A 22,263-nucleotide genomic window follows, 5' to 3' on the forward strand; every position below is an offset into this window, starting at 1 on the left:
TCATGATCCGTAGTTACTCCAAGGTTAACGACTGGGCTTGCAAATGATAAAAACTAAAAGACCTTGTTGCTGTCATGCCACGAAACTTAGGACGCATACATTCTTTGCCTAGATGACCAAAATTGTTATGGTCTCCGCCGGTCATCATAACAAAGTAAGTGACTGATAGGTTTGCAGTAAGATTCGCTTGCTTTCCTCCTCCTCTGTGTGTAGCAGGAGGAAAGGCAATGCTTCTTAATCACATCGACGTGGCAAACCTATCTCTGCTTTTCTTAGAACTTCTCCATGGGCCTATGGATGTTCCTCATCTGCAAACAAAACCTGCCTCTTCTTGCCGCTGACTAACTCTCGCTATGATTTTTGTTTTCTTTCTTTCTTCTGCTTCCCCCCCAATGCCTTACTGCACATGCCAAAGGGTACCTTAAGATGTTTGACATCCCACCGGGTGCTAGACATGTGTCTCTCCAAGAAGACGAGGCCTCACCTCACATTCTTGGTAAGTGCTTCTTTGCTTATGCTTGGCCGTGATGGCCGCAGCCTTTATCTCAAAGCCACTTTCCAGAAGATTCTTGAATCCAATCCCTGTGCTGACCTAGCAGCCTTCTGGTTGTGAAAATATTAGCCTGTGTTTAGTTGTAGGTCTAAGATTTTTAAAATGTGTACCTAACAAAAGTAAAGTGTGAATGAGACAAACACGAATCGGCCCCCAAAGTCATGGATTTCGTGACAAATGCAGCCTCATGAAATGCGTTTTGATGATACACGAATCTGCCCAATTCGTCACGAAATTTGATTTGTGTTTCAATTCGTGCCCATGTCTAGTGTAAACTTTTCTATGCAGAAATAATGGTACATTACGGTTGAGGCCAGTCTTCGATTATTAGAAAAGCCTCCCAGTCTCTTGTTGGGGGGGCTATAAAACTGTCTGCCCCTCCATACGCGATGTTACAGTATGATATCAGTTGTGCCCCTCCACTCCCCTCCTCCTTTTTGTTATAGTGTGGTATGAGAAGAATGGAGGGGGCCACCATCTGAGGCTTTGTTGGTATATATATTGCTGTTCTGATTTTAAATGTATTTAAATGTTTTATTGTATTATTGTGTTATTGTAACCCGCCCTGAGCCCACTTGTGGGGGGAGTGGGCTAAAAATCGAATAAATAAATAAATAGAGGAACTCTCATCAGAGAGCCAGCTCCATATAAAGTCACAACACATTTTGAGTTTGGACTTTGCCTGTCCCAATGGACTCCCTGTCTCATAAATAGCTAGCTATAGAGAATGGTCCCCTATGTCAACCATATCACATTGGTCTATCAAGGGCCATTTCCTCATGTCCTTAAAGGGACAGCCCGCTCACTGAAACCAAAGAATCTTTTCCAGTTCACTCTAGACATATACATTTTCAAAACAGTTGCAGGCTGTTTGGCTTCCATTTTTTCAGCACCTTTTCTGGAACCGCACTTTCTCATGGCACCAGGAAAGGTGCTGAAAAAACAGAAGCCAAACAGCCTGCAACTGTTTTGAAAATATAGACATCTGGAGTGAACTGGAAAAGCTGCCTGCCTTCGGTGAGTGGGCCGTCCCTTTAAGGACGTGCGAAAACAGCCAAGGTCTGTACTGTCTACTCTGACTGGTAGGGGCTCAAGCAGAGGTTCTTCACCATCACCTATTACCTGTTCCTTTCAATTGGTGATGCTGGGGATTGGATTTCGGACCTCCTGCGTGCAAAGAAGATTCTCTAGCACTGAGCCACTGGGTAATGTCTAAATTGGCCTAAAGCTACAAGCATTAAAGAAAGTTGAGTAGGAAAAAAGACTTGGTAGTTGTGGCGTGTCACAGAAGCACTTCTCATTTCACTTTGTCCTTGGAGCATTGATGGCGAACTTACGAGGTTGCGCCAACGTATGTACATGCCATCAAGTTGCAGATGAGGTATGGCAACCCCAGCAAGGAGCTTTCAAGATAAGGGAGGACCAGAAGGGTTTATGATTGCCTACCTCTGCAGTCTTCCTTGGTAGCTCCTCCATCCCTTACCCTGCTTAGCTTCCCAGATCTGGAATGACCGGGCTATTTCATGTTGTTCCCACAATGTCACCTTCCCTCCCAGCTCACACCTAGTCATTCCAGTTTTAGTAAATGTACTGCTGGAGCAGGCTAGGTCACGTTTAGTCAGTCCTTAGCACTGGGCAAACTGTCATCACCACTTCCAAATACAATAACAACAACAACAACATTCGATTTATATACCGCCCTTCAGGACAACTTAATGCCCACTTAAGGATGCTTTGCGGTTCCAATGCATGACACCAAACCTGTAGCAAAGATGCTGGGCCATCATATGCTCGGCCCCAAACCAACTTTGCAATAAGTATTTGCCGAAACAAATGGCTGACCCCCCCCCCCGCCCAGTTGCAACAGACGCTCTTTTGAAGAGGGTGCAGACATTTGTAGAAGGACTATCACAATTCCAGAGGAGTCAGCCATGTTAGTCTGCAGTAGCAAAATAGCAAAGAGTCCAGTAGCACCTTTAAGACTAACTATCTTTATTGTAGCAGAAGCATTCGAGAACCACAGCTCTCTTCATCAGATGCATTGTCAGATGACGAAGAGAGCTGTGACTCTCGAAAGCTTATGCTACAATAAAGTTGGTTAGTCTTAAAAGTGCTACTGGACTCTTTGCTATTTTGCTATCACAATTGTCTCCTGTGCGAGGGTGCTCAATGGGGCCACACCTGGAATCTAGTTCTGAGGGGTGTGCGTTTGTCCCTTTGCCCTTTGAGGACAGCACTCATGCACCACATGGGCAGCATGGGTGGGTCTGGCATCGCTTCCTGGCAATGTGCCACTGCCAACAGATACAAATAAAACCCTCTGCAGCTTGAACCCCAATCTTAGCCATTGTGGCCCAGGAGGCAGATGGGCTTACCTTGCTTGGGCCAGAAAATACTTCATACCAGACCTCCACTGACTAAGTAGAGCATCATGTCTTAACTTGTTTATTTTTTAAATTTAAAATTTGAGGTGGAGGGGATTGGATGCATTTCCACTTATAGGGTGAGGCAAGCACTCATTCTAACTTTATGAAAGAAGAGACTTTAAGAATGAATAGAGCATGGTTTCCAGTCCTGAAAAACACCAGGCTAACAAAATACTCTGTACCCGACAATAGCCCTGCAGAGAAGATTAGCATATCAAGCACCAATCCATATGCAAAAGAAACTCCTCAGGACACAGTGAAGCCTCCCTCCATTAGCATTCCACACCCTGGGAAACTCTTACAGGATGACTCAGCCCAACTCCACCTTCCTGAGTAGATATAAATTACCTGCCAACTTCTTTTCCACACTGTGACACTGAGAGATCTCTGTCTTTTGGTGCTACACCTCTGAAGATGCCAGCCACAGCTGCTGGCGAAACGTCAGGAACTACAACGCCAAGACCATGGCTATACAGCCCGGAAAATCCACAACAACCATTTATGAAGTATCATATTCTAACTTTCATGAATAGGACCTCCCCACCACCCCATCCCGCTTCTGCATTCAGTATCCAATTTCTGAAATGCCAATAAAACAACATGCCATTTCCAATACTACTTTTAATCTCAAAACACGTGTTCCCCCTTTTCCAGCCTCACATATCTCATTCCTGTTGCCATATATTTAAAAAATAGCAATTTGGGGCGCATCTATGCCAGCTTTCAAAGCTGACGATGGCTAATGATTTACAGGCATCTGAATTCTCCAAAGATGTAATAGCAGAGAAGCAGGGGGTCTGCTTTCCCCTCGCTGTGGGAGATCATGCAAGCAGACTTAGAGGGATGCCTGAAATGTGCCTTCCATGCAGGCAGCCACCACAGGAGTCTTTTTGCAGCCGCTGGGTTCCTCTCTGCATGCCATTACCGTCGATTGCTGATATTAATCACAATCATGGGTTCGGTCTTGGTGGGGAAGAAGAGCAACCGTAGAGTGAGGATGCAGAGATGGGAGGCAGTCGTATTCAGCAGAGCAGCCCTCATCTTTGAGTGAGAAAACTGTTATTAGTGGGTTTGAGTAGAAAAATAGGAGGGAAAATAGGTACTGCCTTTCATCCGATCGATAGCCGATGGAGTGGGATTGAAGAGGCAGAGAGGCTTTTTAGCTGCCCACAACTTGTCGAGAAGCAGTAAGGGAATCTGCAAGAGCAGATGTGGCTGAAAGTGGGAACTGCTGGGGCTGTCAAAGAGAGGCAACGTGGGATAGTAGTTAGTGTCAGACTAGGATCTGAGAAGCCCAGGTTCAAATCCCTACTCTGACATGGGCGTTCGCTGAGTGACCTTAGGCCAGTTGCACCCGCTTAGCCTACTCTACCTCGCAGGGTGGTTGTGAGGATAAATTGAAGGAGAGAAGAATAATGGGAGCAGCTTTTGGTCCCCACTTGGGAGAAAGAAAGAGTATAAATAAATAAAATACGGGAGTCTGTGCCTTGCCTGACAAGAATACCCTCCCATGCCCAGTTGCTTCAGCCTAGAGTTAGGGAGGTAAAACTGAGAAATTTGGAAAGAATGAATGAGAACCCAGGTTCCACTGACTTTATGGCACCCCTCCCCAAACCAGGGCCTGATCTAGGAGGGCAGGAGGTTGCCTGCCTCCAGTACTGACAAACAGGGGGTGCTTGGCACGGATGCCAGCCAGGAGTGCGTATAGCAGAGCTGGTGGCAGCAGTGCAAGCGGCTGAGCAGGAGGGCTGGGAGGTTGCCTGCGTGCCACCCTGGCCACCTGCTGCACCGACAGCTGCGCCTGGCCTGCAGCAATTGCGCCCAGCCTTGAGTGCACGCTGGTGTCAGCAGTGCAGGGCAACTGAGCGAGCAGCATCCCAGCCCTCCTGCTCAGTCACCCCGCACTGCCACCACCAGCGCGTGCTCCCAGCCGGGTGCAACAGCTGTGGGCCATGCACAGCCATCGATGCAGCAGGCAGCTAAGGTGGCATGTGGGGCAACTGAGTGGGAGGGCTGAGAGGCTGCCCACTCACCATTCCAGCTGCCTGCTGCACCGATGGGGCAGCCGGCTCGCACACAGAATTGTGGGTGCACTCCCGGAGGTGGCATTCCCTGCATGGTGACATCATGCACAGTGATGTCATCACACAGTCCAGGTGGTCATGGGGGCGGCAACAGCCCTGGAGCTGCCCCTGGGGCCGGCGAGCCTCACTATGGCCCTGCCCCGAACACACAGACAAAGATCACAGAATGGTAGAGCAGGAGGGCTCCAGGGGTCCGTATAGACCAGACCCCTGTTCCGTAAAGGAAATCAAAAAATAGAACATCCCCAAATGACAGCTATCCAGCCTCTGCTTGAAGACCCCTAGCCAGTTTGGTGTAGTGGTTAAGAGCGGCAGGACTCTAATCTGGAGAACAAGGTTTGATTCCGCACTCCTTGAAGCCAGCTGGGTGACCTTGGGTCAGCCACAGCTCTCTCAGAGCTATCTCAGCCCCACCCACCTCACAAGATGATTGTTGTGAGGATAATAACAACACACTTTGTAAACCGCTCTGAGCAGGCCTTAAGTTGTCCTGAAGGGCGGTATATAAATTGAATGTTATTATTGTTAAGTTAATCAGTTCCATGTTGAACTGCTCTCACCATTAGGAAGTTTCTCATAATTTCTGTCTGAAATCTACCATCCCATAATTTAAGACCCTTACCTCTGGAGCAGCAGAAAACAAGTCTTTGACCTCTTCCCTGTATTCGAACAGCACGATCCCCCTCATTCTTCTCTTTCCCAGGGTAAACATATCCCAGTTCTTCAAATGTTTAAGCAAAGAACATAAGCAAAGCCATGTTGGATCAGGCCAGTGGCCCATCCAGTCCAACATTCTGTCACACACAGTGGCTAGAAATCCAGTGCCATCTAAAGGACTGTCAGTGAGGCCAGGACACCAGATGCCCTCCCACTGCCTTCCTTCCAGCACCAAGACAACAGAGCACCACCTCCCCACAAAGAGAATACCATCTATCTCCTGTGGCTAATAGCCACTGATGGACCTCTGCTCCATATATTTGTCCAGTCCCCTCTTGAAGCTGGCAATGCTTGTAGCTGCCACCACCTCCTGTGGCAACGAATTCCATGTGTTTATCACCCTTTGTGTAAAGTAGTATTTTCTTCTATCTGTTCTAACCCGACTGCTCAATAATTTCATAGAGTGCCCACGAGTTCTTGAATTGTGAGAAAGGGAGAAAAACACATCTTTCTCTACCTTCTCTAACCCGTGCATTATCTTGTAAACCTCTATCATGTCTCCCCTCAGTCGTCTTTTCTCCAGGCTAAAGAGCCCCAAGCGCCTCAATCTTTCCTCATAGGGAAAGTGTTCCAACCCTTTAATCATTTTAGTTGCCCTTCTCTGTACTTTTTCCAGTGCTATGATATCTTTTTTAAGGTGTGGCGACCAGAACTGTACACAGTACTCCAAATGAGGCCTCACCATCGATTTATACAGAGGCATTATGATACCGGCTGATTTGTTTTCAATCCCTTTCCTAATAACCCCTAGCATAGCATTAGCTTTTTTTATGGCAGTCGCACACTGTGCTGACGTTTTTAGTGAGTTATCTATCATGACTCCAAGATCTCTCTCTTGGTCAGTCTCCGCCAGTTCAGACCCCATCAACTTGTATTTATATTTTGGATTTTTGGTTCCAATGTGCATTACTTTGCACTTGGCTACATTGAACCTCATTTGCCACATGGATGCCCACTCTTCTAGCCTCGACAGATCCCTTTGGAGTGCCTCACAATCCTCTCTGGCTTTCACCACCCTGAACAATTTCGTGTCATCTGCAAATTTAGCCACTTCACTGCTTAATCCCAATTCCAAATCATTAATAAACAAGTTAAAAAGCATTGGACCCAATACCGACCCCTGTGGCACCCCACTGCTCACCGCCCTCCACTGTGAGAAGTGCCCGTTTATACTCACTCTCTGTTTCCTATTAATTAGCCAGTTTTCGATCCACAAGAGGACTTGGCCCTTTATCCCATAGCTACTGAGCTTACTTAGGAGCCTTTGATGAGGAACTTTGTCAAAAGCTTGTTGATAGGGGTTGTTTTCCAGACTCCAGTCATTGTCCTTGCCCCACTCTGAACACAATGCCACATGTCCAGAAGATGAATGATTATTTACTTGGTACATTTTTATCCCACGCTTGGTCCCCTCCTTCATTTTGTCCTCAACAACGGTCTTGTGAGGTAGCTCACAGTGAAGTCCTAAGCAAAGTCGCACTTTTTAAAGCCCACTAATTTCAGTGGACTTGGATGCGTATTTCTTAGGATTGCTGGGCCAAAGTCCAAAAGTCACTCAGCAAGCTTCGTGGTGAAGTAGGGATTTGAACTTGGTTCTCCCAGATCCTTGTCTCACATGGTTATGCTGCAACACGCAGCCCCAAAGACCTGGAAACATACATTGTGTCAGATTTGGGGGGAGAATTGCATCTGCTGATTTATATGACAAATTGCAGTTGTGTTTCCCTCTCCTTTTAGCCATTAAGAACCACGCGACTGGCCACTACATTCTGAACAGCAAAGGGGAAGGATCCACCTCTCGCACCTTCATTGATCTGGGCATTGAATGGGAGTACCGTATCGAAGATGACATAGAAACTCTTCATACCGATGGCCCTTTACGTGATGCTGTTGTCGTCCTGGTAAGTCTCACTGCCTTCTCTCTTTGTTGATATTCTCCTTGTGACTCCAACAGTCAGTTCCTGGGAGTAACAAAAGGTTTGATTATCTTGATTGCTAGCTGCCAAGGTATGTGAAAGAGAATGCAAAGTCTCTCCTGGAACTGCACAAAAGGGGCAGTTTGTTAATGGAGTCCACCGGAGCTAAGTTGATTAATTTAGTTGTGGAATGTACCTTTCCCAGGAATGAATTATAAATATTTATGAATGCCAATTGATTTGCTCCTCAATCATGGGCAGGAGATCTCATTATGGAAGGAGGGGAAAGGAATGTGTTACGTGGGATGACTCTGCGAGACCTTTGTTGCTCTGGATTCCTTTCGGAGATGAGGAGACTGTAAAACTAATCACCACTGGTCACTCTACATTTACATGCCTGGGTCTACTGGGAGGGACTCAGCAACTGCTAGCTGGAAATCCTCTGTTTGCAAGACAAACTGCTTTTAATCCGGGAGTCTTGCGATTTACTATCACAGGTGCCGATATTAAATAGCTATTAAACATGGCGGAGGCTGGGCCTACTGCTTACAAAGAGGGGTTTGCTGCTCTAGGCCAAGCCAAGCAGACATAGGGGAATTTCTTTCTGCTTTCAAGACCACTGAGGCTGCAGGTGGAAATACACCTTACCTTTTCCGTTCTGGCTCCAGCCTGATGGAATGCACTCCCATTAGAGATTCAGACCTATGAAATGTTGCAGATCCACAGGGCCTGTAAGATGGTGATGTTCTGCTGGGCCTTTGGTTGAGGACCGGCATCCGTCCGCTCTTCCATCTTACTTCCTGACCACCATGTCCCATTTTCCGTCCCACTCTGGATGCCATTCCACAGCTGACCTTGTAGAATTTAAGTTTATACCTTTTATAGTGGCATATGTATTTTAATGATGCCTGGAATTGTACTACTGTAACTAGTAATAGCATCTATAGTTTTATATTTTTATAAGCCTATATTTATTGATGTTTTGTTGTTAGCTACTCTAAGCCCATTCACAAGGAAGGTGGGATATAAATCTAATAAAGTAAATAAAAATAAATAAATACTAAGTACCTAGGGATGCTCAAGTGAACCTCATTTCACGTGTCCCTCCTCCAACTTTCCATGCATCACTCACACAGTCACACTTCAGTTTGTTCCACGTGTATGCATTCATGGCTTCATGATACATTGTATTCATGATACATAGATATCAGTTCCTCTTCAATTGCTAAAAGTATCCCAATTTCCCCCACATCCATTCATTGAAATGCAGATCTTGACATTTTCTCACACCTTAAAGAAATGCAAATTGGCAAGTCAAAAGAGCCTACAGTACTTGTTCTCACAGCTAAAACAGAGCTGAATTGGTGCTTTTCCCTCCAGAATCACTTAAAGATGCAGTCACACAAAGGGAGCTCCCATGAAAGCGAGATTCACGTGCATTGAGCAAGAACAGCCTGCACATGAATTGAGGACCACACATACAATCCTGCACTTGAGTGTCCCTAGGTACTTAGTAACAAGTATTTCCACCCTATGTCCAGTTTGTTGTGCTAGATCAACTGTGTACCATTTGTGATACATAGCCAATTGGCTCTCAACCTGCCTGGAGGCAATGGGAGTCCAACTAGCAGAGTGCTGATTCACAACCCAACCACTTCACCACGATGCTACAGCAGCTCTCAGTGTTGTTATTATTCCCACACCAACACTGGGAGCTGGGGCTGAAAGGAAGGGTTCCCCAAGGCCACCTGCAGAGCTCAAGGCAGTAGTGGAATTCAAACCAGCAAAGTGCTGATTCACAGCCCAACCACTTAACCACTATGCTTCAACAGCTCTCATGATGCTTGCCCTTTGACAGATCATTCCTCGGGACAACGACACGCAATCCAGCCTGACTTACAAGTACATCATCCACGAGGATTCAGTGCCCAACGTCAACAGCAACAATGTCCTTCAAGAGGAACTGGACACTTTTGAGTGGGCTTTGAAGACTTGGTCCACATGTTCCAAGCCTTGCGGAGGAGGCAAGTCATAATGTGTGTGTGTGCTGGGTCTGGATTAAAACAAGACCATAGATATTTTGTGTGCGTTTGTGCACGCATGCATGCTTACATTAAAAAGGGCCGGTATGTTTTAGGATTCTCCGTTTTTTACAGTAATGCAAATTGACCTCCCAAAGGGGAGGTGAAATTGACAGAGCCTTTGGGGAGACGAAGATGAAATTAATAAGCCCTCTGAGGAATGATCTCTGCAGGCTCTGTATATAGAGGTGAAACTGACAGAGCCTTTGGCTCGACCTTTTAAAACTATGCTTCGTGACTAACATTGTGTCTCCCTACACTTGAACGTCCTCGTATAAGATGTCTCAAGTAGAGATCCAGAGGAGTTAGCCATGTTAGTCTGTAGTAGCAAAATCAAAAAGAGTCCAGTAGCACCTTTAAGACTAACCAATTTTATTGTAGCATAAGCTTTCGAGAATCACGTTCTCTTTGTCAGATGCATGGAGGGCAGAAGGAAACTGGCCAAATATAGAGGAGGAGGGGGGGAAGGGGGGAAGGAGGAGAGGGGGGATGTAAACAACTCCTTTGATATGGAGATGCAGACAGCTCCTTTTGGTGTGGGGATCAGTTTGCTTGTGTAAAGATTCAAAGGAGTTAGCCGTGTTAGTTTGTAGTAGCAAAATCAAAAAGAGTTCGGCAGCACTGCAGCACAAGCCCTCTCAAGTAGAGAGGCTCTAACACGGCTACCCATCTCGATCAGTATTCCAGACTGGTCTTTCTGCTCCCACTCTTGAGAAGTTATCAGGCTGAGACATTCCCACTGTACTTTCTCTTTGTCAGGCATTGCATTTTTTGACAGTATGTTTTTCCCTCCCAAAATGTCAATTGTTATTCCCTCCAGGTTTCCAGTTCACCAAGTACGGGTGTCGCAGGAAAAGCGATAACAAAATGGTCTTTCGTGACTTCTGTGAAGCCAGCAAAAAGCCTAAGCCCATTCGCCGGATGTGCAATCTTCAGGAATGCACGCAGCCATTGTAAGCATTTGCAAACATTCAACAGTATATGAGGTGCCAGCGGCATGGGTTCAAAAACGGCACTCGGTCAGAAGGTATCCTAACTCAGTGTAAGGATGCCTTTGAGAAAAGGCTGTAGCATTCCAATGCATCGCCTGTAAGAGGCACCATGGAAACAGAAAGCCAGACCTGCATTAATTTCAGATGTTCCACTTCGGAGTGCAAAAGCCGTGTTTGTTTGTGCAAAACCAATTTACTCTAAGGTTGGTGGGAAAATCTAGTATGTATTGACTTCATAAAAAACATGGCCTTTGCATTCCAAACTCACTTCTCTTGGACAGCAGAAAGGGGAAGAACAGTTCAGGCTTGGTGGTAGAACGAGACGGTGTAGTGTAGTGATTAGAATGTCAGGCTAGGATATGGAGGCCCAGGTTCGAATCCCCACTCTGCCATGCAAGCTTGCAGAGTGGACTTGGGCCAGTTGCATTCTCTCAGCTTGATCTACCTCACAGGGTTGTTGTGGGGATACAATGGAGGAGAGGGAAACAATATAAGCCACTTTGGGGAGAAAAGTGGGGTATTTATTTATTTTTATTTGTTATTTAAAATGAATACCCCCTTTTCTCCCCAAAGTGGCTTATATTGTCCTCCTCTCCTCCATTTTTTTATTGACATTATTTTTCTAAATCAAATCAAGCCTGAATTCTCCCTAGAAGCTAAAATGACAAAACTGAGGCTGTTGTACTTTGGTCACATCATGAAACAACAAAATTCTCTGGAAAAGTCAATCATGCCAGGAAAAGTGGAAGGCAGTAGGAAAAGACCTAAAACAAGATGGCTGGACTCACTAAAAGAAGTCACATTCTCCAGTTTGCAAGATCTGAGCAAGTCTGTTAATGATAGGACATTTTGGAAGTCTTTCATTCGTAGGTCAGAGGCGACCTGACGGCACATAACACATAACACACATAGCATTTACATTATTTTTAGTCTGCCTTTCTCACAGAGACTCCAGGCGGATTAAGCAGTGTGAGTCAGTACAGTCAATTTCAAAGACATTTCAATAAACACGTAATAGAGTATATCCATGCAAATTTGCAAAGATTTAAAAGCAGCAGAAATCCAATACAGAGTTGAATAAATGCTAAAACAGAGCACAAGCAGTTTGAAGACCAACATGTTATACAACATAGGAACTGCCCACTAGATTCATACTTATAGCAATAGTAGCAGAGTCTGTGGTTTATCATACTTCAGCAATAGTAGTAAAGTCTATGAAATAAAAATGAAATCTGGCCCTCAAGTCAGAGTTGACTTATGGCGACCCCGGTGGGGTTTTCATGGCAAGAGACTAACAGAGGTGGTTTGCCATTGCCTGCCTCTGCAAGCTTTGTTGGAGGTCTCCCATCCAATTACTAACCAAGGTTAACCCTGCTTAGCTTCTGAGATCTGACAAGATCAGGCTGTCCAGGCCTATCCAGATCAGGAAGTGAAGTCTATAGTCTCTCCTAAATCCAATCCTTAGCATATCTGGGACCCTAGAAAGCTGCTGTTAGTTGGAGTGAAATGGACCAATGGTTTGACCTTATACAAGGCAGGGTCCATAGTTCGTAATGAAGGTTTGATCCCCTGCTTCTCCAATTAAAAGAGTAGGGGGTGTTGGGGAAGGCTGTGTTTGGCTGAAGCCCTGGAAAACACCTGCTGGCCAGATTAAACAATTTGAGAGGGAGCCAATGGAAATGATCAGTTTCAGCGATGGATCTCTATTCTGCCTGCTCCTAAAGCAGCTTCCAGTGTTTGACGCCCCAGCCAGCACCAGCCTCCTGGGCCAGGTTGGCGCCAAACGAAACCAGCTTGTATCTCTGTCCTACACACTTGTCTCAGTCATTCTATCATGTTTGTTTCATCTCTCACTGTAAATTATTAAAAATTCCCATTCTCCATTCCGTCAGCAGCAGTTTTCCAGCTGGGAAACGCCGTCCCCGGGTCATGAAATATTTGTGCGTGCATGAATGGAATCAATCTTCTGAGCTGGTTTCTGGCACGAATTAATGTAGCATAAAAGTTTCACAACTGTTCTTTTTCTCTTCCCGCCCAGCTGGGTCTCAGAAGAATGGGAATACTGCACCAAGACTTGCGGGACCTCTGGTTATCAGATCCGAACGGTCCGTTGCGTTCAGCCGCTCCACGATGGGTCGAACCGCTCAGTCCATTTCAAATACTGTAGCGGGGACCGCCCAGAGAACCGTAGACCTTGCAACCGAGCCCCATGCCCTGCTCAGTGGAAAACCTGGCCCTGGAGTCCAGTAAGCACCAAATCTTTGACTTTTGACCCCCCATTATTGAAACTGGCATCATCTTTTGCTTTCCTCATTTGGTATGCAGAAAAGCTGTGAGTACTGAGTCTGTGGGGACGGGGGGCAGGCAAAAATTGTGTGTTAGCCAAAATGCACTTCCAATCCTCTTTAGAGATCATTTGGAACTGAATTTTTCGTGTATGAAACAAAAAATCCACTTCTAAATGATTGCTAAATTGCATTGAAAGTGCATTATCCAAAAAGCGATATTCTGGAAGTCCGCCGAACATCTTCAAAATATGCAACGAAGCGTCAGCTGCCTTGCGAGATTATTATTGAGTTTTCATCTAAGAAGACTCGGGACACCATCTTATATAATTCGTACAATGTGGACTTGGACTTTCTGGGTAACAAGGTTAAGATATTGAAGGACGTTCCATTTTTAGCTCGGAAAAGAAGATTCAAATATAAAAGGTTTGCAGCTCTTCTGAGGAAGTGTGAAATAAATACAAATGGTTATTTCCAGAACGCATCTGGTTCAGTTATAAAGACCAAGCCTACAAGATAACATCGGAAGCACAGCTGAGGGACTTTGTGTTTAATCATCAAGAGTTTCAGCAAGGAGAAGATTTAGGATCTGAAGGGGGAAATGGGGAGGAGGGAGTGAGCGCAGCTACTGTAGCTGTTCAGAGAGAACTGAGACCGAGACGCAGGGGGCGGGGGGGGGAGAAGACCTGGTCCTGACCGTAGTTCGTACTTTATAAGATCTACTAATCTAATAGCATATTAGAAAGTTTAACTTTAAATAATTGTATCATGAAGGGAATGCAATACTTGTAGATGTAGTGTGTGTTTTTTATATGTTGTTTCTTCCCTTTCCCCCTGTTCCCTTTTTCCCTTCTTTATAGTTTTTGTGGCTAGTAATTAAAAATAAAAACTTATATAAAAAAAGAAAAAAAAGAAAGTGCATTATCCAACGTGTGCAGAATCAGCTGCAAACTGCCCCATCCCAGAATGCAAAACGAAGTCAGTTCAGATGATTTACTTACGCTGACTGTGATTGTCCGAATGCAGACCCTGACATTCACTAGGGTGAAGAGAGGGTGTCCCGCACACCAGACAGGAGGAGGAAGAAAATTAGTTCCTGCCTCCCTGATTGGATGGTGGGAATCACCCTATTTTTATTTTTTCCAGATATTTCCAGAAGGGTAGCTGCTTTCATTTGTGCAGAAAAACAAAACAGAAGTCCGGTGGCATGTTAAAGACTAGCAACTTAGAGTCTCTCTACACGAGACATCTTACACAGGGATGCTGAAGTGTAGGGAGATGCAATGTTAGCCGGGAAGTGTAGTTTAAAAAGTCAGAGCCAAAGACTCTGTCAATTTCACTTCTCTACATGAGGGTAGTTGAAAAAGACAGAGCCTGCGGAGATCACTCCTCAGAGAGTTTGTTAATTGACAGTGCCTTCAGGGAGGCGAAGATGAAATTAGCAAATCCTCTGAGGGGTGATATCTACCTGCTCTGTCTTTTTAAACTACCCTCCTGTAGAGAGGTGAAACTGACAGAGCCTTTGGCTCTGTTTTTTTAAACTACACTTCCCAGCTAATGTTGTGCCTCCCTACACTTGAGCATCCCTGTGTAAGATGTCTTGTGTAGAGAAACTCCTAGATTCAACCTGAGCTTTCATGAGTCAGAGCTTCAGACACATCCATCAACTCCGCAACTGAAACCATCGTTTGTCAGCAGAATTTAAAAACAAGTGCCAAGGAATAGCCAAACATCCCACTGGTCAGTATACTGGCTTGGTTCCAGGCTCACCTTTCCAGTAAGATCTCAGGCTGTCATGGAAAGGAAAAGGTGAGAAAGTGGTGTTCCATGGGGAGAAATTCTTTTGGATCCAAGCCGTTGCGAGGCAAGTGGGAAGAGGTTCATTTCTTACAGACAGATGGGATAGAAAACTGCCTCTTTCCTTTTCTTTGGTATCTGAAGAAGAGAGCTCTGACTCTCAAAAGCTCATACTCAGAAAATCTTGTTGGTCTCTAAGATGCCAGTGGACTCAAATCTTTATTCCCCTCGTATCTCTGGGTTATAGGCTTTATGTTTTGAAAATGAAAGTTCAGGGGAAAGGCTTGATCTATCGCCCTGCAATCTCACATCCCCGGTTCACATCCACGGAGGGTGCATTGGTGTGTATCCAACCATCTGTGGATTTGGCAGAATGGGATTTGAGGCTATTCTCTCCTGCTGCAGCCCACGGAGTCCCCTGAAATTTAGTTCTTGGGGCTGGTGAATCACAGCCTAGGGGAGAATCGGAGGGTAAGAAGTGAGAGGGGAGAATCGGTCAAAATTGTTGCCCCCTCTTTTGGGGACTTAAGTGTCCTTAAGCTGTCAGAACTCCACAGTTGGACGCGTACTACTGGCAGCCCCCTCCTCTGTGTTGACCTAAATGAGGGAAAGCCCATTTGTTCACACCACATCGGAGGCCACACAGATCAAGATGCAACATGCTAATTTCAGATTCTCGAGCAACATGCCTTTTTGTTTTCCTCCAAAGTGTTCTGTGACCTGCGGCGAAGGGACTGAATCCAGGCAGGTTTTATGTCGGGCGGGCGACCAGTGCGACGGCGAAAAGCCAGAATCCGTACGGGTGTGCAGGCTTGCTCCTTGCAACGGTAAGATAAAACATCACTCCCACTTTTCAGCAGCTAGTTTGTAACATTTGCAGTGCAATCCAAAGCACAGACCCACCATTTGCAGCCCAAGGCAAGGCCAAGTTCTAATGCATCTTTTCTGCCTCACCTACACTGCATATACCTGTACGGTTTCTCCCGCACTGTCAAAGTCTGGAGGCTGGTAAAGCAACGCTGCTGTCCTGAAAATCCCACCCATTGCAAAAGGGCACATCTTCCCATTTCTGGCTGCCACCGATGTCCACGGATGGAGATCCCATTAATTTAGAGTATTGCAACTGCATGCCTGTAAATCCTGTCTTCTCCCTTTTCCTATCGAGCCCTCCTGGCTGAACGGGTGATTATAGAACATGCTCGGCTGGTGCAGATTCCTAAAAGCGAGATCACCTTTAACCTCATTCATATATTCTTTGGCAGGTTCTTTTGTGCAGTGTTCAGGAAACCATAATCAGTTTACACATAAGAAGCAGTTCATTGAACAAAAATCCCGAACGGTGCTTTCTGCCAGGCAGGGTTTGGATATGAGACAATAAAATGTTAAATAAGGTATCATTATACTGACAACCAGGGGGGAAAAAACCACACGTGGAAGTGCGATACAAACAGGGTAAATTACCTATTGTCTCGCACTAAATGCCCACCCAAAAAGCTGTGCCTTACAATTAGATACTTAGAATAGGAACGCCTAAAATTGCCCTTGATTGAGTCACACTGTTGAACTTTGCAGTTCAGTCTTGTATAATCTGATGGGCAGCAGCAGTGTGGAAAAACATCTACTGTCTAATCTTTTTAGCTCGAGATGCTGAGGACTGAACCTAGGATGTTCTGCCTGCCCTACCCACCCAGTTTCTCGCTGTCTTTTTATTTTTAGGTCAAACACGCAACCTTTAGATCAGGCGAACACATTGGACTTTAACATCAAAATAGGGTCTGTAAGGCAAGGCATTGCCTGATCTGGATAGCCCAGGCAAGCCTGATCTCATCAGATCTCAGAAGCTAAGCAGAGTCGGCCTTGGCTAGTAATTGGATGGGAGACCTCCAAGGAAGACCAGTTACAAAGGCAGGCAATGGGAAATCACCTCTGTCAATCTCTTGCCATGAGCGCGGGACTCTAATCTGAAGAGCCGGGTTTGATTCCCCGCTCCTCCACTTGAAGCCAGCTGGGTGACCTTGGGTCAGTCACTTAAGAGCAGCAGGACTCTACTCTGGAGAGGCAGTTTGATTCCCCACTCCTCCACTTGAAGCCAGCTGGGTGACCTTGGGTCAGTCACTTAAGAGCGGCAGGACTCTAATCTGGAGAGGCAGTTTGATTCCCCACTCCTCCATTTGTAGCCAGCTGGGTGACCTTCGGTCAGTCACGGCTCTCTGGAGCTCTCTCAGCCCCACCCACCTCACAGGGTGTTTTGTTGTGGGGATAATAATGGCATACTTTGTAAACCGCTCTGATTGGGCATTAAGTTGTCCTGAAGGGCGGTATATAAATCAAACGTTATCATTATTATTATGAAAACCCCACCAGGGGTCGCCATAATTCAACTATAACTTGGCTGCACTTTCTGCCGCCAAAGGGCCATAAATCCTGAACTGTGCACTCAAACAGGCAATAATAACAGCAAATGAAAAAGAAGACGTTGCTGTTGCACACAGTCGCCGCTGAAAATACCGAGTCTTTAAATCATTGTTTACTGCATAAGCATTATCGCTCTTTGGAAGGAAAGATCTGAGTTCTGAAAAACCCTTTTCATTAGAGATAAGAGCAAGCAAGAGGGTGGCGTTTTTGAGAGCATTTTGCTCAAACTCCAACACAGATGCTAGATAGTATAGAGTGTCGATTCAGAATAGTTTAACGTTTTGTCTCTTTTACGGTTGGGGAGGAGCTGTGAATCAGTAGCAGAGCATCTGCTTGGAATGCAGAGGGTCCCAAGTTCAATCCTCAGCTTCTCCAGTGAAAAAGACCAGGTGATACGTGATGGGAAAGACCTCTGGCTGAGACCCTGGGAAGCTGCTGCCATCTGAGAAAACAATACTGACCCTGATTCAGTATAAGGAATTTTCATGTGTGTTCACAGGCAGTCTATAGATGATTTCAAATTTCTATCCCCTGCTCTTTCAACCCCCAAATCCCTGGGGCGACCATGCTTCTTCGCTGTGCAAACTGGACCCTCAATTATTTATTTTGCACCATTTTCTGTTTCCTCACCACAAAATTTCCCCATAAAATGTATGCATTTTTTAACAAGCTCTGGATATCAGTAGATAAGCAGCGTATGTCTTGAGTATAAATTACATGTATTGGCTTGGGTCTTTTGGTAAATCTCAGCTGACAGTAGGGATTGCTGTCATTGAGTGGGATGGGACTTCCGTTTCCTACCTGCATCCGAAAATGCCACCTGAAATTATGCTCCTGTGGGACAGGGACTCCCGCGCCCCAAAACAGTATGAGGAGGAAGATGAAGGTCTGCCTTGGGAGTGGGAAATCCACAGAAATCACACACCCCTTCTGTTAGTTGGAATTTTCCTTTGGATCCAACCCATTGTACACTTAAATATGAAGTGTACAGGAGCCTCTAAATTCATGAAGAGGCTTCTTCCCGCAGAGGAAAACACCTCCACTAGTGGATCAGATCCTCAAGATCCAACCCATTATCCAACTGGTGGTGGTGGTAGAAAGTACTGCCAAGTCATAGCTGACTTACGGCAAACCCCATTGGGGTTTTCAAGGTAGGAGACTAACAGGTGGTTTGCCATCGGCAGCCTCTGCAACACTGTTTTTTCTTGGTGGTCTCCCATCCAATTACTAACCACGGTTGACCTTGCTTAGCTTCTGAGATCTCGTGAGATCAGGCTTGCCTGGGCTGTCCTGGTCGGGGCTTCCAACTATTGCAACACAGTTACCTGCAAGAGATCTCAGTAGGAGAGATTTTATACCTTTGTAGGCACTAGAGGGCAGTAAAGGGCCTGTTATACAAACATGCACACCATCTGTTTTCTCTGTTTTTCGAAATAGTATTTTTTGATCTGTTGATCCCCTCTGAAAAGAACAATGCTACTAAAAAAGGACTTCATTAGACCCACATTCCTTTCATCTTGACATAAAAGCAGAAAGTGTTTTTAACACCCCTTAAATGCCCCTGAATGACTTTGGGCCCCATACAAAGATACCAGATTCTGGTAGGGTCGCTATATGTTAATCTGTTGTAGCAAAAGTCTTGGGGCTCCTTAAAGCTGAATGGATTTATTGTAGCTAGCAAGAGGAGGGAAAGAGGAAGTCATGTTGGGAAAGGGTGATGTGAAAGATCTCCACCCGAGATCCCTGGAGAATTGTTTCCAGTCAAAGTAGCTAAGTTGTCTGACTCGGTATAAGGCAGCTTTCTTTGTTCCTGTTATTCTTTTCATAAATAAAAATAGCACATACTTCTGCATCTTCTTGTTCAACAAATTTAAAGAGTTACCAAGTCCCTGGGAAGTGGCTCATTAAGTTAGCACTCTGGTGTGATTTGATTTGATTTTTTTTTTTTTGCCCTGTGGAGTCATGTTTTTTCCCCTGGTGGAACTCTGCCTGTTGAAACACAGGCTGGGCAGGATTCCACCAGGCCTGTAAAATGGAGATGTTCCGCTTGCGGGGAGGGCGGGCTATAAATGTAATCAATCAATCAATTCTACCAGGCATATGGTGGATGAGGCGAATGGCCCCCCTCTTAAACGGCCTCCTTTCAGAGGTGGACATGCCCGCCCGCCCCCGGTCTGCTGAACATCAAGCAGCTCGCCACCCCACCCCATGGGTTCTTGGTTGCCAAGGGATTTTAGGGGTAATAGGAATGCCGCTTTATTTTATTGACCGAAATTGCTTTAATTATTTTGTACCCTGTTTTATATTTTCTGATGTGATCCGCTCTGAGCCCGTTTTACAGGGAAAGCGGAATACAAGTGTAATAATAAAATAAATAAAATGTTGTTTAAGGGGAGGGCCCGAGTTGCTAAATGGTCCCGTTAGAGCCTTCCTTTGAAATGAAACAAGCCAAGCTGAATTTCCAAGGGAGCGGCAGAACAAACTGAGCACTTGACGTGAACACAAACGTGCCTGCGGCGAGGACGGCTGAGGGTGGGGGGTACGGGTGTCGCAATCAACGTTGAAAGAGGTCTGTGTGTAACGGCTCCCGACAGCGTCATCGGCTTTGTTCTCAAAAGCATCACCTGTGTTCAGGTGGAAATTTTTAATGCATCTGTTATCCGGCTTCAGCAGGTGCTTAGCCAGGCCTCCTAAGGGTCTCCTTTAGGGTACTTCAACTTTTTTTTTTTGAAGCATTACTGTTAAGCTTAAGAAGACGGGTTGGCAAACATGTTTTAGTGTCATTTCCCCAAAGAACCACAAGCTGTCCTCCAGTTCCCATCAGCCCCCGCACAGAGCTGCTTTCTGCCGCTGAATTGTTCCCCTGCGCAACCCTCTTCCAGTAACTGGAACAGAAGCAATTGTGAATTTATGCCCCGTATTTTAGTTGATGATGCCTCTTCCTGCTTCGCCCTTTGTACTTCCCAGCAATCTTTCTTCTGTTATCCTGCCATTGCCTGCCTCTGCAACTCTGGAGGTCTCCCATCCAATTACTAACCAAGGCTGACTCTGCTTAGCTTCTGAAATCTGATGAGATCGGGCTTGCTTGAGCTATCCAGCTCAAGGCAGCAATTCCGTATTTTTTTTAAAACATAAGTTGCTCCTTTAATTACATGTGTACGCGTACACTGTGCGGTCGGGACCAAATTCTAGCAAACCCAACAAGGAGCTTTAAAGGCAAGTGAGAAGCAGAGATGGTTTACCTTTGCCTTTATCTGCTGTGTCTTCCTTGGTGGTTCCCTGTCCAAGTACCAACCCTCCCTAGCTTCCAAAATCTGGCAAGATCGGGCTGTCGCATGCCACCTTCCATCCGACACCCTTTAACTAGTGTTGGGTTTTGTCTTGCAGATGAACGTTGCCTGGGAGACAAGTCGATCTTCTGCCAGATGGAGGTGCTGGCCCGTTACTGCTCCATCCCGGGCTACAGAAAGCTGTGCTGCGAATCCTGTAGCAAGCACAGCAGCACTCTTCCGCCCCCTTTCCTTAGCGAAGCCGCCGAGACCGAAGAGGACATGATGGCTGACCCTGGAGACATGCCCAAAACGTGGGTCGCTCCGACTTCTTTGGTCCTTCCTCGCTCAGAGTCTGCGCTGGTGAGACGAGTTCCGTTGAGCCAGATCTCCCCTGCGGAAGAAGACACGCACGCGCTCGTTCCTCAGGCCTACGGCAGGGCCAAAGTGGCCGACCGACCCCAGAGGAGAGCTCACAACCGAGCAAGAAATAAGACTTCTGGGCCCCGTGCAGTGCCCTATCAGCTTCCTGCCAAGAGTGAGCACCTCATAACCCACAATTCCTCAACTTGGTTAGATGAGCTTGCCCTGATCCAGAGCAACCAGTCGACTGGTGCTCTGCCAAACAGAACCACAAGGAAAAATGAGAAGCAAGTTGACAAGTGGCAGGCTCCAAGACCTTCCCCCGTGGAAAGATGAGACAGAGCGCAAGTTAAAAGGGAGAGGACTCTTTGTTTCAGTTCCTTTGTTCCAGGTACCCAGGGTACACGGGAAGCTTTCCAAACACACATTTTCTCGACAGATTGACTGCTAAAAAGAAAAGAGGAAAGTGCTGGATTCACTTTCCAGCGGCTTTCGTCCTTCCCTTTTTCCCTTCTTCCTCATCTCCCAATATCTGGTTACCTTCAGCGCTTTGAAATAAAGCACCAAAGAAAAGTGACACAAACGAGACGCTGAATGGGTCTGGCTACGTTTCTGGTGCTCAGAAATCTACGTTGCACATCAGCTGCTTTTTTTTTAATTATTATGATTAATTTAAAAAAGAAAGAAATTTAATTTGGGGGGTGGGGGGGGCGTGGGGAGGGAAGCTGCCAGAGGTACCAAAGTTTACACTTCTAGGGAATATTTTTTACTGTGGAACAACAGAGTCCATCAGAATTGTATTGCTAATTTATCTCTATAAACCGGTGATAATTGTATGGTCGGAATTGCAGCTGTCGTGTACATAGTGTATATTATGGAAACAAAAAAAAACAGTATTATTTTTCAGAGTTTTGCGTTGCTCTGTTTGTTTACGGACTTAACATTTCTGGGTCATGCTTAGGTGCCTGCCATTCAGTTCTGCCTTGTTTACATTCCGTGTGGCAGGGATCCAAAGAGCACGGTGCACTGTGTTTCCCGCATTCTTCTATGGATGTGATTCTGTGCACCTGCTAGAAGTTACCAAATGGCCTCTTCCAACAACTGTTCCTTGTGTTGCATCGGAGATTCCACCTGCTTTATGAAGGGGCACAAGGAAGGCAGGGAGGAGAAGCCCAACTATGCAGGTGGAAGTTCTGCTCTCGGCTCTTTGGATCCCAGCGAGTGGCATTTTTATCAAAGATAATCTCCTGTTTGGGCTTCGTTAGGAGGGGGTTAATCTCAGCCATGCCTCATAGCTTCGGGAATGATAAAGTACAAAGTGTACATGTTGTGATGTGGTTTGCTTATGCCGTTTAGGACAAAGTC

At 45.9% G+C, this 22,263-nt stretch overlaps 1 protein-coding gene across 1 annotated transcript in view; it reads left to right on the forward strand.

Annotated features, from left to right (window-relative positions):
• ADAMTS3 (ADAM metallopeptidase with thrombospondin type 1 motif 3) overlaps positions 1-21,628 on the forward strand; it is a 152,480-nt gene extending 130,852 nt beyond the window's left edge. The window contains exons 16-22 of the mRNA XM_054990701.1: positions 416-496; positions 7,518-7,681; positions 9,555-9,720; positions 10,598-10,730; positions 12,808-13,015; positions 15,561-15,678; positions 20,654-21,628. Of these exons, the coding sequence (XP_054846676.1) occupies positions 416-496; positions 7,518-7,681; positions 9,555-9,720; positions 10,598-10,730; positions 12,808-13,015; positions 15,561-15,678; positions 20,654-21,234 (1,451 nt within the window). The 3' untranslated portion in view covers positions 21,235-21,628. The remainder of the gene's footprint in view (positions 1-415; positions 497-7,517; positions 7,682-9,554; positions 9,721-10,597; positions 10,731-12,807; positions 13,016-15,560; positions 15,679-20,653) is intronic.
• The last annotated feature ends 635 nt before the right edge of the window (positions 21,629-22,263 follow it).

Source organism: Eublepharis macularius, chromosome 10 (assembly GCF_028583425.1).
Source record: "Eublepharis macularius isolate TG4126 chromosome 10, MPM_Emac_v1.0, whole genome shotgun sequence".
In the NCBI taxonomy this organism is placed as follows: domain Eukaryota; kingdom Metazoa; phylum Chordata; class Lepidosauria; order Squamata; family Eublepharidae; genus Eublepharis; species Eublepharis macularius.